Raw genomic sequence first — 15,832 nt, 5'->3', positions numbered from 1 at the left:
TTCCTGTCTTCAGTGGAATCATTACTGTCTCAATAGATGTAGTGCCCATCAGTGCCCAGAACAGAAGCATCAGTATTACCTGTAAGCTTGTTAGAAATGTGAATTCTCAAGACCCACCAGCAGACCTGAATCAGGCTTGGGAGAGAGCCGGGAAATCTGCTTTAGTCAGCCCTCCAGATGATTCTGATGCGTGGTCGGCGTCAGGAACTGTTGGGGTAGACCATTACCTTAGCAGAGTCACCTGGAGACTTTACTGGATCCTGATAACGGTAACATAGCAGGGGCACGGAACAAAGATGAAAATAACACCAACCATTAGTGTTTGTGGAAAATAAGGTATTCAAGTGAGGTGAAACCTGGGATGAGGTCTGCACACCCCAATACGGGTTGCTGCTTATGCTGAAGTAGCAAGCAAAACATGAGGATTTATATCAGGCAGAGCGGCTCATGTCAGCACACATTAGCTTAAAAAAAAATCTGCTCCTCAGAGGCAGCGGTCTGTCCTGGGATGGTCCCCACAATTGGGTTACTCCTGTCACTTCCCCTTTATTCCCTGTCCGCCTGTGCCAGTCCCCAGATCCGGTAGACTCCCTACTCTCTTCTCCTCTTCTGACTTACTTAATCCAGGCTCCAGGAGAACTACAAAGTCAGGCTCTTCTGCTTACTTAGTTTTCCTTACCTATAAAATGAAACAGTAGTACTGAAGTCAATGTCACTGAAGATCAATGACAGTGAAACATGACAGTAAAATAATAATACTATACAATCTTTTATTACAAAATGTTAGAAGAGGCAGAAATACTTTGGAATGTCTTGGATGAGCATGGGATGCACAAGTTACCCAAATACCTGCTAGTCAAATATGAACATGTTTCGGAATTACAAATCCCGATCTAGGGCTCCAGATAAGGGGCTTGTTTTGGCCAGTGGGAGAGCAAGCATCAGGACATTTAAAAACATTTCATTGACTATCTCTCACTGTTACGATTTTATCACTTCTATCATCTTTACAGGGAAGGAAAAGAAACGATGATGTTCATTTTCAGCAAGCTAATCATACCCGAATTGCAATGCCTCTTTACACCCAGAAGTAGCAACAGAATGCACTAAAAGGTGGGACTCCAGCATGCCTGGGAGCAACAGCATCTTCTGTGCCCTGGGGCTTTGGCCCGCAGCCCTTTCTGAAGGAGCCCACAGGGAGTCCTGGGGGTGTGGGGGAATGTGCATAGGAGGAACTTCATTTCTCTGGCACTGGTTTTGGTTTTTTATTGTGACAAGAGAGCAGAATTTACCGTTATTGGCCAGTATTAAGTGTATGAATCAGGGACATTAATTACATTCACAATGGTATATAACCATCACCTCTCTCTCCAAAGCTTTCTTAAACTGTTACCACTGAACAGGAACTCCCCCCCTTTCTTCTACCCATCTCCCTGGAACTGTTCTGTCTCTACCCATTTGCCTGTTCCAGCTGCTTCATGTAAGCTTTTGTGTGTGACCTACCCCAGCTTAGCATGTTGTCGGGGTTTAGCCATGATGACCACATGCATCAGAATCCTGTGTCCACGTGTGCACCACACCCCATCTTGTCCGTTCACCCAAGGGGATCTGGGTTGTCTCTGCCTCTTGGCTGTTGGGAAGAGTTCCGTAAACATGCATGTACGATGGTCCCTGTCCCCGCTTCTCAGTTCTTCTGGGCATATACCCAGAAGCAGAGCTGCTGTTCTTAGGATGAGTTTGTGCTTAACTTTGTGAGGAACCACCAAACTTTTCCTCCACAGTGTTTGCTGCACCATTTGCAGCAATTCACAAAGACCCCAATTTCTCCACTCTGCCACTTTTCTTTTGGTAATAGCCATCCTCATGGTAAGGTAAGTAGCAGCTCTTGATTCTGATTTGCATTTCCCTAATGACTAGTGGTGCTGAATATCTTTTCCCAGCATTGTTTAAAGTGTTATCCAAACACCCTTTATATCAGAGTCAGCTGGGGCTTTTTATTGAAAATGTTAACTCAGAAATTGTTAACCAGTACTCCACATGCCTTTTATCTATGAGCTTTAAAAACTCAAGTATTAAAACTAAATAAGTGTCTTGGTAATTAAGAAATTCTATATCGTCTGCTTAAAACATACATGTTTTTTACTGGACTCCGCCTCTTTTGTTTGAACCTTACCGATAACCGTGTCAGGGGCAGAGGTCTTTAGTGCTTTTCATTATAGTGAAAAATGCCATCTAAGTGATTGATCATAAAATATTTAACATCAATTTATAAATCTGTGATTACAAAAATGGTCTCCTGGTTATACGAGTGGTATTTAAAGGCTACTAAACAGACCTGATTGTTTTTTTTAATGGGGGATGGAAGGAGCAAAAAACTGTGTGTGCTGAGCAGAACAGAACGATTTCCTTCTTTCCTCTTCTTGACATTGGTCAAGACTTGCATTTTGCTCATAGCACAGATTCTCTTCATAAGAGTGGGAATGCAAATGAGTTTCATTTCCAGTGCCATCTTTGGCAGTGGCTGCTTGAAATGCAGAGGATTTGGATTCCCATCTTTGGACCAGTGACTAGGATGTCTACCACCAGGATCTCCCTATACAAGGTGAGTGCCATTCACATTGTGAGTTAATCAAGTGCTGAGAGTAGAGCAGGCTGACTTCCTATTTTCCAATTAGAACCACTGAAATGAGGCAAACTTTCCTATAACAAATTCCTGGGGAGGGGGTGGTTTGGCAGGGGAGCACTAGGATTTTTGGTGAACCAAAGTATCTATAGCCTCTCCCATACATGTAGTTTGCAGAAATAGATGCATTTTAAAAAATTAAGCAATATTACAGTAAAAATCACTTAGATCAAAACAAAAACCTGTTCTCCATCAACATATTAAACTGGCTGGTGATTCAACAGGACAAATTCAAGTTTAAGAAGATAAGTGCGAAAGACCAAATTTAAAGAGTATCACCTACCCGACCCCTACATAATTCCCTGAAGGAAATACCAAGACACCAAAAACCAAGAAAGTAGAAAAACAAAAAAGTAGAATATTGATTGTAACAAGGATGATTTAAGATCTCAAGTGAACCAAGAAATGTGGCTATAGATCTCATCATCCCTACAGACCAAGAATACAAAGAGGGCTTAAAATATAGTTAACAAAGATGAACTTATTAGATGTCAAACACAAAATTTACTATCTTAATTTGCACAAATTAGCAAAACTTGAGGTTACAATGAAAGGGAAAGTCCTTCACACCACTACTCTTAAGTGTCCACTGGAACCTCTCCAGAAAGCGGATAAAAGTATCCCAAGAATATAATGAGAAATGTTCACAGGTTATAAATAGCCAGAAAAGATTTACATGGACAATCTGGACAAAGCGGTATCTAACATCAGGAAAACTGGCTAAAATTCTAGTCAATCCTCATCATTAAGTTTTCCCAAAACCATGTCTCTCCAAGATTATTAAAGTTACATGTGAGGGCATGGGGTGGGGGTGGGGGGGTCACAAAATTACATGATTTCAAGATAAATGTGTAAGCAGAAGTAAATACACAAAGGACTCGAAAAATAAAAATGTTCCCATTCATCTCTGAATGGACAGAGTTCCAGAGATCTCATGTGTGCTCTTTTCTAATTTCCAGACCCTACACTGAGCATATACTACTATCATAATCCAAGAAACACTTTAAAATATTGTAAAAACAAAATGATATTACCTCTGCAGAAGTATTTAATACATCAAATGTAAGGGAAAAACTGCTTTTCTAAACACACATGCTAACAGGAAGAGACCAAAATATACATTTGTGGTTGATGTATTCCCTTTCACCACAAAAATGGCTACACGAGCATGTGATAATTCAAAAATAATGGTTAGGTAGGGAAAGAGACTACACAAATCTTCATTCTGAAAATGGTTAACGGAAGTAAATTCTGTTATCCAGAACTGCTGGTGGGATAAGAGGGTAGTCCAAATTAATTTTAACTGACTTTCTAGTAAGTTTAGTGTACCCATAAAAGCCACACAAAATAAAATGATCTTTGGTCATTCAGAAGGCAATTTCAGAATCTTGTTAGGGCCTCAGGGTAATTAGCAACAGTTATCAGTATGGTGCTAGTTAAAAGCTTAATAGCAGCTAACGTTTGTTGGGTGCTTATTACTGCAAAGCACTGTTCTAGGTAACTTACTGGTATCCCATCTAACCCCTTGGGGAGCTACCATAATTAACCCTATTTTACACATTAGGAAACAGGAGCCCAAGGTCCCATACCTAAGAAGTGGGCTAGAGCTACAACTGGCACATAGGTCCCTGGAAGGCTGCTTTAAGGCCCAGGCTCATCATCACTAGGCTATGAAATACTAACTCTTACTGTTGGTTTTTTTTTAAATAGGAAAAAAAGAGATCAGCATTTTAACTTAAATTAGTCTCCTACCAAAATTGTGAGGATAAAAATGTCAGCAAGGGAGAAGAAATCAAGACTCCATATAACCAGAGACCATATACCCATTGTTTAGAATAAATCTATCACACTTCAAAATACAGCATACTGTTTTTGGTTATAAAATACAGAATTGAACAGGAAAATAACTTTGGATATTAAAAATCAAACAGAGCTAAAGCAAACACATAAAAGTTTTTAATTTGCCAGATATTCTTTTAATGAGAATTATAAAAGACCAAAAACATTTTTTGCAAACTGCTTTTAAACAAATGATTTGCTTTTGATTACAAATACTGTAAGACGATGCCTTCTTCTGCAAAACCAATAAATACAAGAACAAATTTTAAACATGTGATTTGTCCAAGATATTTGGAGGGGGAAAAAAGCCTGATTTTTTTTTTCCAGTATTAAAAAAAAAAATCAGTATTCCCTAATCTTTCAAAGAATAAGTTCAAAGGTATGACTCAGCTGGAGAAAAGAGAGACAGAGACCATCTTACAACTGCTTTAAATAGCTTCTGATAATTCTGCTGTTACCTTTCCTTTCTGGAACTCCTATCTTCTCAAAAGAGTTGAATGTAAAATATTTCTAATGAACTGATTAATGTGGGAAAAGAAAATACATATTGAACACATATGTATATAAACTTTACCATAAACAATTATGCATATCAAAAAGACACTAACTTTAAAAAGATACAAAAAAAAGTGAGGAAAAACCTGAATTACAGAAAAGAAAGTCAAATTTATTTAATGAAAAACTAGAATTAATAAAAATTAGCAAATACACACACAAAAAAAATATACACACACAGCAGCACTATGTATTGACTCACAAAGGGGAAAAGCAGTGGTCCAAGACCACTCAACATGGCTTGTCGGTTAAAGGAGGAAAAAAAAAACAAAAACAAAAAAACCCCCCCCACACACACATACACGCATACGGGAACACGCACGCACACACACACACACACACGCAGCTCGCAGCACACACACAAAACAAAAACCCAGTATTTTTCAACAGTACAGTCAATCTACAACACAAATTCAGAATTATTTTACAATGCTTCCTTTCTTAATACAAAAGATGCCCATCTTGGGTGTATATATATTTTTTTTTCAGTGGTTTACTGCTGACTTATTTTTAAATATATTAGTGTTACTACATGCAACTGTTTCCTGTATTTAACAGCCTTTCCTTTTATTTACCTTCATGTGTCTAGCTTCCACCTACCAAAAGTTTCAAGTTGACAGGCAGATGGGTGCCTTATTCTCTGTGAAATTGAATGCAATGGTTTTAAACACTGGCCAGAAAATGTTTGATTACCATTTCAACACATGGAAATAGTTACATTGATGCCTAAATTGCCATTTTCTGCAAAAAGCTGTGCAATGCTGGTGTCAAAGACTAGGCAGTCACTATTCATAATGGCTGTGGCAATTCCCTCATGAATAGAGCGTGGAGTAGCTTCCCAAGTCAATCGCCGCCTATGACCATTTAGCTCAAGTCGATAAGCAAAATTTTCAGCTTGCTTGCGTGTTCCTATCAGCTGTACAATTGCAAAGAACTGCTGGTGACCATCGTACTTTTCCTGTTTCTCCAAGACTAACATGAAGTGAAAGCCAAAACAGGACTGCATCATCACCCAGTCAACAGCACCAGGAAGATTAATGTCTGTAGCAAGGAAAACTATATCCTCTCCCTGTAGGGTCGTAATGGACTTATGCTGATGCATCAGATGGGGCATTACAGCATCCAGAGAGCCTTGCCATTTACAGGAAGCACCAGGGCACGGACATGAATAAGGCCTAAACTCACAGAGCTCTTCGTGGTCTGCTTTTTCTGTGTGTGGCAAAGTTATTTCACATCCAGAAGAGGCATATTTACAAGGGAAAAGTACAGAATTGGCCACTTTCTCCATAGCCAAGTTGCGAATGGATCCCAGAGGGCCCCGGCAGGTTGGACAACATGTGAGCTTCGGGCGACAGTTGCTACAAACAAGATGGCCGCTCTGACACTGAAGAATGGGTGGTAACACATAGTCAAAGCAGACCGGACACTCAAAAAGACTCGCCAAATCATTGTTGGATGCAGTTGTGCCAGTCAGGGCAGGCACCCTCTGGGACGGTGTACACTTCGAAGTTCCAGTAGGTAATGCTGTTGCAGTCTGGCGGCTCATTTCTGTAACCAAAACATAAATAAAAATAAAAGGAGGCAAGAGAAAAAGAATTACAACTATCACTTGTTTTATAAATAATGCTGACATGACAGAAATACTTAAGTTTCATGCAAAATGTACTGTGAGCAAAAGGCTAAAGGATTTAAAAAACCATAAATTACACAAATTATGCATTTTGATTATAAGGAGTTGTACGCCAGATAAAATCTCTTTTATCAAAATGTCCAGGACACATGTAGAACTCCCTTTCTTAAAAAAATATTAAAAATCTGCTTGGGTGAACTAGACAACATGGAATAAATGCTGAAACAGAAACCGGACCATCAACAACGGAAGAAACTGTGTTAAGTAGCTTAAGTTCAATCAAATCCATTTTTACTGAACTTTCCCCTCCCACTCTGTGTTCAACTCCCCTGCTTAATCTATTTCTCTCCCATTCTGGGTCAGCTCCCAACAGTTACAGGGAGTCACAAGTAATCCAAAGGGTCAGCAAGATATTAGTTTTGATTAACTCCATGTAATGGTAAACAGAAATCTGCTTTAGATGTAGATTTAGGGAATGGGAGAAGGTCACCAGGGGAAGGGTCTGCTGCCCTCCTATCTTCATTTTCATCTAGTAAGTCTTCCCCTAGAATATTAACATCAGCTATGCATTAATCATATTTCCTACTGATTAGTAACCCCCAACTCAAAAGTGTGACGAAGAGAAGAGAAATGGAAGACCATCTTCAAAAGTTCTTAGTCTGACACTTAGGGAAAGTACATCTCTCTACTCTACTTCCATTCCACAAAACAAATCAGATATAAGTTGCAAAGGGAAAGAGCCAGAAAATAAGGTAAATAAAGATAAAAGCACCAGAGAGACACACACAACACTGGGGACAATATAGTGAACAGGTTAAGAATTCCTTGTACCCTAGGGTTCACCAGTGTTGCTGAAGCATTCATCAGCACAGTAATAAATATTATTTAAGACATAAATGTCACCTAGAAGAAATGACAAGGTAACTAGCTTGTCAGGCTAAATGAAGATAAAGCAAACATCTTCCCCAGGAAACTATCTTTGCTAGGATATGACAGGCCATATTTGTCTCAGAGATAACAAAAGATCACTCTAAGTCCTAAGAGTATATTCCCAATAACTATATAAGCCATATTTCTAACAATATTAAATTTTAATGCTTCAAATTTAATGGTTTCTCAATTATAATTGTTATTCTGTTGCAAAGAATGTGACTTTGAAAAAATGTGCCATATAAATGCAACTTGAGTTCTAGATTACTCGAAGACACCTCAAGTGAGGGTTGAAGCTGCACCCCCCTCCAAAAAAACAGATTAATTCCACTGTCAACTAAAGTTAATATTCTACAATTCAGGAATTTACAAAAGTACAGAATTCCATCATAATGTGGCTTACCACATGGACTTAGGGACAACAGGAATCAATTTTCATCATCTGAAATAATGTAAAACCCAGGTGTTGGATTCTTTGTGCTGATGATCCACTCACTTTCCATCACCTAGAAACAAAGGGCATAGCATTGCCAAAATGCCCCATGTCTATGCTGTATGCCTGTTTCATGGTCCATTTTATACCATTCACTTAAAAGCAACATGAGAATTAGAAAGTGGTTCCCTGAGCACGAAACAGTCTAAATCACCAATGCCTTTTCAAATCACTAAACCAAAACAAGCTAATCACATTAAGGGGCAGTGAACTCAGTTTGTATTCAACATACTAAAACCAGGAAAATACAAGCAAGAAAAGCACTGTCATTCCATTTCCAAACCTTAACAAATAGCTGTACGTCGAGCATCAATCATGTTCTGTTAAACACGTTTATGTTAACATGCTTATATTAAAATATATCTTTATTATTTTTCCAAAGACTGTAGAGAGCACAATTTAAATCCCTATCTAAAGACTGAAAACAAGTGAAATGAGGCCGGTATTTCTTGTGAATGGAGGTATTACAGGACAGCAGCTACTAAAACCTCCCAAAGCTCCAAAGGTAGAACCCAGCTCCATCTTCAAACAAAAAGAACCCAAACCACATAACAGCTCTGCAGTAGGAACCAAGGACTCAAGTGTCTTTAGACAACCCTGCAGGAGTGATGACATAACCTGAAGCTTGGTTTTTTGTTTTTTCTTTTTTTTTAAGATTTTGTTTATTTATTTGACAGACAGATCACAAGTAGGCAGAGAGAGAAGGGAGGAAGCAGGCTCCCTGCTGAGCAGCGAGCCCGATGCGAGGCTCCATTCCAGGACCCTGAGATCATGACATGAGCGGAAGGAAGCGGCTTTAACCCACTGAGCCACCCAGGCACCCCCCTGAAGCTTAGTTTAAACAGAAAAGTACAGCAGATCAAAAAAAAAAAAAATAGCACCGCAAATTTGAGCTCAATTACATTGCAGCCACTCCCTGATCCAGATTCCACAGGCTTACAAGAACTTTCCCGTTTCACAGTTTAAGCAACCCAGACTATTAATGTCAATACCTTTTCTCTTCCTTGTCCCAGCTGCTGGTAAACATGTGAGCAAGACGCCCCTCCAAGAGTACAGAAAAGGTAAGGGAGACTTCCCGGTCATGAGAAGTCAGGTAGCTCATAGCCTTTCCCCCAGAAGCAAATACGATTTTTAACAGAGTCTCCTCCTGGACACCTTCTGTTCCTAATCATGTCCGAGTTCAAGTTTTCAAGACGCGAAGTTTTAAGTGTCCTGCCCTATAACACATTCCATTCACTCCGAGGCACCGCTACCGCAGCAGCAGAGAAATGAAGGCTCTCCCGTCCCAACAGGAGTCGACCACACCTCCCTGCGAGCTCAAATTCGCCTGCGTTTCCAAAAATGGGCGCCATCACTGAGCTGTCCTCCGCTGGGCCCTAAACCGTCTGTCTTGGAAGTTTGTCTTCCCCACATTCGTTAGCTAGCCAGGTTGGGTGAAGGACGGGACTGTAAGGTGAGAGGAGGCTGCAGTAAGAGCTCCCTCGGAGCCAGCTCTGGAGCCACTACAGGGTCCGGCCCGCCAGGAGAGACACGCGGAGCCCACGGCTGGTGCCTGGCCGCTGCTGGGAAAGTCTGCTCCAGCCCGCAGCGCCAGCCAGCCCCAGGCTCGCTGCACCCAGCTGCAGCTAACGTGGGGCGGGGCTGGCTGGGCAGGGTCCACCGGGGAGGGGCTGAAGCCGTGGGCACGCCCGCAAGCTCCGCCCTCCCAGCCCAGGCGGCTCCCCCGCACCGCACTGCGTGGCCGCAACTCCAACCCTACCCTCGACCCCCAACGACACTGCGACTTCAGCATTTCCACATGCTTATATTTAGGTTGAAACATTCCTTTCTGTGGAACAAAACAGATACTGGCAATTTTGTATGATTTCAATCTAAGACCTACACAGAGTATATGGGACATATATGGCCCAACAAGTGCTCTTCTCCTGGTTAACCGTGTGAACACAGTTCTCTGCACTTCATTTGCTATTTACCGGGAGTCGACTACCATATTTCCTCAATTCTAACTCACTCCTCCACTTCTACCCCCTTTGGCACCATACTTCAAACTCCTCTCCCTTCAAAGAAAAAAGACTGAAGGGAGAGTAGTAAACAGTATATAACCATAACAAACTCCAACCTCCAAACCGAGATTACATTCTCCTCCCACTCTGGGAAAACCTTCTTAAACGGCCTCATTAAACACAGAAGCTTGTTTTGTTTTTAAAGAAGTATTAACCGTGCCCCAATAAAGTCTTGGGCCTCAGATTTGCACTGCGTCAGGAAGTACACTTGGGGGTTTAACCTGTCATTACATCATGCTTACAGGGCAGCTTTTAAATGCAGTAGGAGCTGGTAGTGGGAATGAACCCTGGGCAGTAAGTTACAGATTACCCACTTTCCACATCAAATTTTAATTCTAATAACTTCCCAACCCTATTAATAGTGGGTTCAAACACTTCAGCCTCATTTTAATATTAGGCTACACAAAACACCTTTAGGGATAGAAATATCACTGAAATTAGATAAAGTCTGTCACTGACAAATATCAATTATTACTACCTACATATTTATTTTCTAATAAATATTCTACAGAGGTTTCAGGTTTCTAGGGCAGGAGACTTTAAATGTTTTAGGTAGGGAAAACTCTTGCCAAACAGTTAAAACTGAACCCAAATGTGTAAAACAAGTCAAAGGGAAGGAATGATTCCAGGGGGAAAAAAATCATTTTCCCCAAACTTCCAAAGGATCTGTTACAGAGTCTTAGAGCACCATCTGAAAACCATTAACCTACAGACAAACCTCTCAACAAGTGAGTCAGGACAATAAAAGTGGAAGCATTCTGGAGTCACCTACACACCTACACACAGCTGGATTCAAACCCAGTCTTCACCACCTGTTCAGCCATAAAACTGGGACAGTATTTCCAGCCTCACATAGCTTTTGTCTGGATTAAGTGAGTTGGGTAATTTATGTATATCATAGGTACATACCCCAAAATATGTACATACCCCAAAATATGTATTCACCTAACACCTCCAGAAATTTCTTGCCTTGCTTGAGGTCATCTATTAGTTAAAAGACCTAGAATGTGTAGGTTCCAAAAGATATTCTGAGTTTGTAAAGGTTATCAAACATGTCTGCCAAAGATTAACTGCCACTTAACTAATGTTTAGCATAATAAAAGCTTAGTGAATTTCTCGACTAGGCAGAACATTTACAATGGTTTTACAAAGAGCTTAAAATTTCACAAAAATTACCTTACATTTTGGATTTTTGTTAACTTTGTATTTTATAGGCTTGTCTTAGTGTAAAAGACAAGCCCATAAAATACAAAGTTAACAAAAATCCAAAATTTACGAAGAGTGCCCTATTACCTAAGCTTTCTAAAGCCTGTATCTCAAGCCCAGTTTGGTATTTGGTTTACTAAGTAGACTTTAATCTATATCAAAACATTTTATAATCAGCCTTTAATGCTCTCAGTAATTTCACAGCAATTAATCATTGTTTTGTCACATTAGCATACTTAAAAGTGGATGGACTTAAACTTTTATTCTTGATTTCACGTGGGAACCTTGGTTTCTTTTTATTATAGGGCTGATGAACAATTTCTCTGATTAGTCATACCTCATGCCTAGTAATATACAACAACTATTTTTTGAAGTTTACTATGGCAGGCAAATAATGCCCCCCCTCAAAGATGTCTGCATCCTTAAGGCCTGCCACTGAACCTATGACAGTGTTATGTTACAGTGACAACAGGAAGCTAATACAGTTACTTACAAAATAAAGGTTTAAAATGGAGAAATGTAGTCACACATGCAAAAAGGATCACAGTGTATTGCAAAGCACGTTACAAACAACATGCTTGCACATGATACAGATGTGAAATTTTTAGCAATTTTTTTCTTCAAAGGGGACAATAAATAAACTGCTTTATCAAGATTAGTCTGATTGAGTTGTGAAAACAACTATCAAAATAAGTGAAAAATTTGCATTTTTAATTTAGTAAAAAAGAATGCAAATAACACCAGCCCTCTTTTACTTTTCCAAAAATTATTCCTAAAAATGATAATATTCACTGTAAGATAAAGTACAGGTTCAGATTATGAATTTGTTCTATTAGGAATCAAGGGGTTAAATAAAACTCCATTCAAAACATTTAAGGGCTTTCATCCTTTAACTCTTTTTTGCAAAAGAGGTACTTTCTACATTTGACATTGTGGAGGATATTATGCAGAAAATGTTATCATTTCTATTTTTAAGATTCATTTCTATTTTAAGATTTACTTCTCACACACTGAAGAAATTAAATTTAATGCAAGTCTTAAAAATTTAACAGCTTAAAATGCCAAAAGTTAAAAAAAAATCAAACTTCATTATAAAACAATAATGCCAGGAAAAAAATTAAACAACCATTTTTAGTTTCCAAAACTGTAGCAAAGTAACATGAGGAATTTAAATTGTACATATTTTCCTAAAAGCTCTATTTTCCTAAAGATAATTCTGAAGGGGCGCCTGGGTGGCTCAGTGGGTTAAAGCCTCTGCCTTCGGCTCAGGTCATGGTCCCAGGGTGCTGGGATCTAGCCCCACATCGGGCTCTCTGCTCAGCGGGGAGCCTGCTTCCTCCTCTCTCTCTGCCTGCCTCTCTGCCTACTTGTGATCTCTGCCTGTCAAATAAATAAATAAAATCTTCAAAAAAAAAGATAATTCTGAAAACTCCGCCGCTATAGAAGAAGAGTTACTTATGTATCTAGTAAGACTGGTGATCTGAAATGGGGAAAGCCCAGGACAATAATCTGGTAAAACACCTGCTATAATAAAGTCTGAACAAAAGTGACAGCCCAGTAAATGGAGAGGAAAGTGCAAACCCCAATTCAAATGTGTAAAGCAATATACATTTGCCTTTTTACTGCAGAAATCACTCTATTTTGAGACTTCCACCCCACTAAAAAAAAAACAGCATATACTGACTTAGAACCCACTAGGCACTATGGTAGGTACTGCGATGTAGTAGCAGATGAAATGCTAAGTGGGAGTGAGATGCCTGTGAGAGGTCTACGCAGAGCAGCAGTAGATGTACAGCGGTTCAGAGTGCGGATGAGGAGGCGTTAACACACAATACCATCTGAAATCACAGGGAAGAGGAACATGCCTAAAATAAGAAAAATCCCAACATTTAAAAGACTGAAGAGTTCACTGATGGGAGGCACTGGCCCTAGACTGCAACAGTTCCCAAACTTTACAGTGCCTACTAATCATCTAGGGATCTTATTAAAATGCAGGTTCTGTTTTAGAATCAGAATTATTCTGAAGCTGGGCCTAAGATTCTGCATTTTTAACCCTGGGTTTGGCCAACTGCCATGGTGAGGCTCACATGAGTAGCAAAAACCTGAGTAACGCAGAAGGAAAGCGAAAATGACAGAAAAGCAGGAGAGGGTGGTGTCTCGGAAGTCAAGGGAAGGTACAGACTTAAGAAGATCTATAAACATTCACATGTACAAATATTAGAGTAAATTATGCTTTATTATATGCTTATAGGGAACTTGTACTCTTTCTGTAATCAGAAAAAAATTAAAAGGCAACAACAAGCAGACCTGCTCGAACATGCAAGAATTCATGGAATACACAGCATCCATGAACCCTTCTTACTTAATTAAAAATAAGCAATGGATCAAAGTTAAGTAATTTAGAAATGATGATCTTGTAAAAGGTGCAAACAAATACAAAAATAATTTTAAAAATCTATGGTAAGAAGCAGTAAAAATAATGGCACAGTCAACCATGTGGAATCTGCTGAGAGGTCAAGTATGATCATGCTTAACAGGTGTTCATGGGTTGGCATTATAGAAGTTACTGGTGACCTCTGCAAAAGCAACCTTGGGGATATGGTGTGCAAATCAGACCAAAGGAGACTGAATAGGATGCTGTGTTAACAAAAAGCATGGCTGTGGAGAGGAGAGGCAAGTTAGAGAATGGCTGAAAGGCCCAGAGAAATTGTCCACATAGTTCCTCTTTTACTTTTTTAAATGGGAGAGACCAGAATATAGTGAATACTGAGTCCAGAAAAGAGGGTAGTAATCCCAAGAAATGGAGCAATGTGATAAAATAAAATTCTTGGTGATGGGGGATTCAAAACTCAAGACTCAAACTCAAGAGTGACTAGACTTTTTCAGAAGACGTACTTTCTCCATAGTAAGCACAGAGAAGACAGAAGATGTCTAGCTCAGGAAGCTGGAGGTTAAGAAAGTTTCAGTCTGAGAGTTTCCATTTTCTCAGCAAAGTCTCTGCACCGTCATCATCTTTTGGTGGGGGGCTGGGGGAGTGGTGGATAAAGAAGATGGTATCAGCACCAAGCCACGGCAGAGTGTTTTTTATGAACTGGTTGGGTCTTGTTGGTAGGACATTGAGGATACAGTCAAACATGTGTAATTATGTGTTAAGTCATCACCTTAGGTCCCAAGAAATCTCAACTGCCTTTCTTAAACCAAAGGAGAAATAATCTGCCATTAACATTAATATGTTCTCCAAACTTCTGGATCAGAACTCTAAAACTAGCTAGAATGGCCAAACTTAACAGACAGTACCAAGCACTGATAAGCACAGAGGACAACTCTCATACTTTGCTGGTGGGAATGCAAAACAGTGTAACAATGTCTTCCTCACTGCAGAAAGCTTTGTTGGACAGCATGGTTCTATATCCCAAATCTATTTTACTAGCTATTACATGGTATTTTTATTTCACATCTAATCTACAACTTATTAACATCAAGAATAAAGCTACTAACATCTCCCAAAACAAGGCAAGCCCATTTTTAACATGCTAATAGTACAATTTTCCCTTTCTCACCTGCCAAGATAAAGATTAAATTAAATGTCAAAACCATGTCAAAACAATCATTGAAACCTAACTGCAACCATTCTGATTTCATTTCTCACAATTATGTCACAAAAAAAATACCCATACTTGGGGATTAGGAGCACACATGTTATGATGAGCCCCGGGTAATGTATGGAACTGCTGAATCACTATATTGTACACCTGAAACATAACACTGTATGTTAACTATACTGGAATTACAATAAAAACTTTAAGAAAAAAAAAAGACACCCTTTTTTCCCCTTGAATCCTTAATTATGGTTCATATTCTTGGCACAGCCACCATACCTCAAGAAAGTTTTCAAAGAGTCTCAATCTTGGCAGTCTGAAGCTCTTACAGAAACTGCACAAGTTTACAATTCCAGTCACACCCCTTTCCCCTGAGAACTATATAAATTCTGTCCATGATATTTGTAATGATATAGATGAAAAATCTAATGCTGTTTTTATTCTTATTCCTTTGCAGGTAACATTCTCTCCCTGGCTTGTCAGACTCTTTTCAAAGAAATTTTCACCAGGACATCTGGCTGGCAGTTGGTGGAACAGGCAACTCCTGATCTCAGGGTTGTGAGTTCAGGCCCTGCCTAGGGTGTAGAGATTACTTAAAAATAAAATTTAAAAAAAAAATTTTTTTTTCACCAAAACATCTAAGTATATGTCATCAGCACTTGCTGAACAAAACACTAGCTGAGTCTTTTCAATCCAAAGATTCAAGTCTTTCACCTTTATGGACTTCTCTCCTAATTATTCTTCGATCCTTCCCATCTACTCGTTTCTTTTCTGTACATAATTCTGATACTGACCCTGTTGGATCTGTCTTCCAGTCACATATTTTTTCCTCAC

At 39.4% G+C, this 15,832-nt stretch overlaps 1 protein-coding gene across 3 annotated transcripts in view; it reads right to left on the bottom strand.

Moving 5' to 3' along the window:
• Positions 1 to 3,798: 3,798 nt before the first annotated feature.
• SIAH1 (siah E3 ubiquitin protein ligase 1) overlaps positions 3,799 to 15,832 on the bottom strand; it is a 30,515-nt gene continuing 18,481 nt past the window's right edge. For 2 of the 3 annotated variants that reach the window (XM_080828155.1, XM_080828154.1), the window contains exon 2: positions 3,799 to 6,625. In XM_080828155.1, the coding sequence (XP_080684281.1) occupies positions 5,775 to 6,623 (849 nt within the window). In that variant the 5' untranslated portion in view covers positions 6,624 to 6,625 and the 3' untranslated portion in view covers positions 3,799 to 5,774. Of the gene's footprint in view, positions 6,626 to 9,122; positions 9,733 to 15,832 lie in introns of those variants that run through there. The other variant, XM_080828153.1, reaches the window with a different exon arrangement.

Source organism: Martes martes (assembly GCF_963455335.1).
Source record: "Martes martes genome assembly, chromosome: 17".
NCBI lineage: Eukaryota > Metazoa > Chordata > Mammalia > Carnivora > Mustelidae > Martes > Martes martes.
Note: the sequence above shows the minus strand (reverse complement) of the source record. Positions and strands in the feature narration are given on the sequence as shown.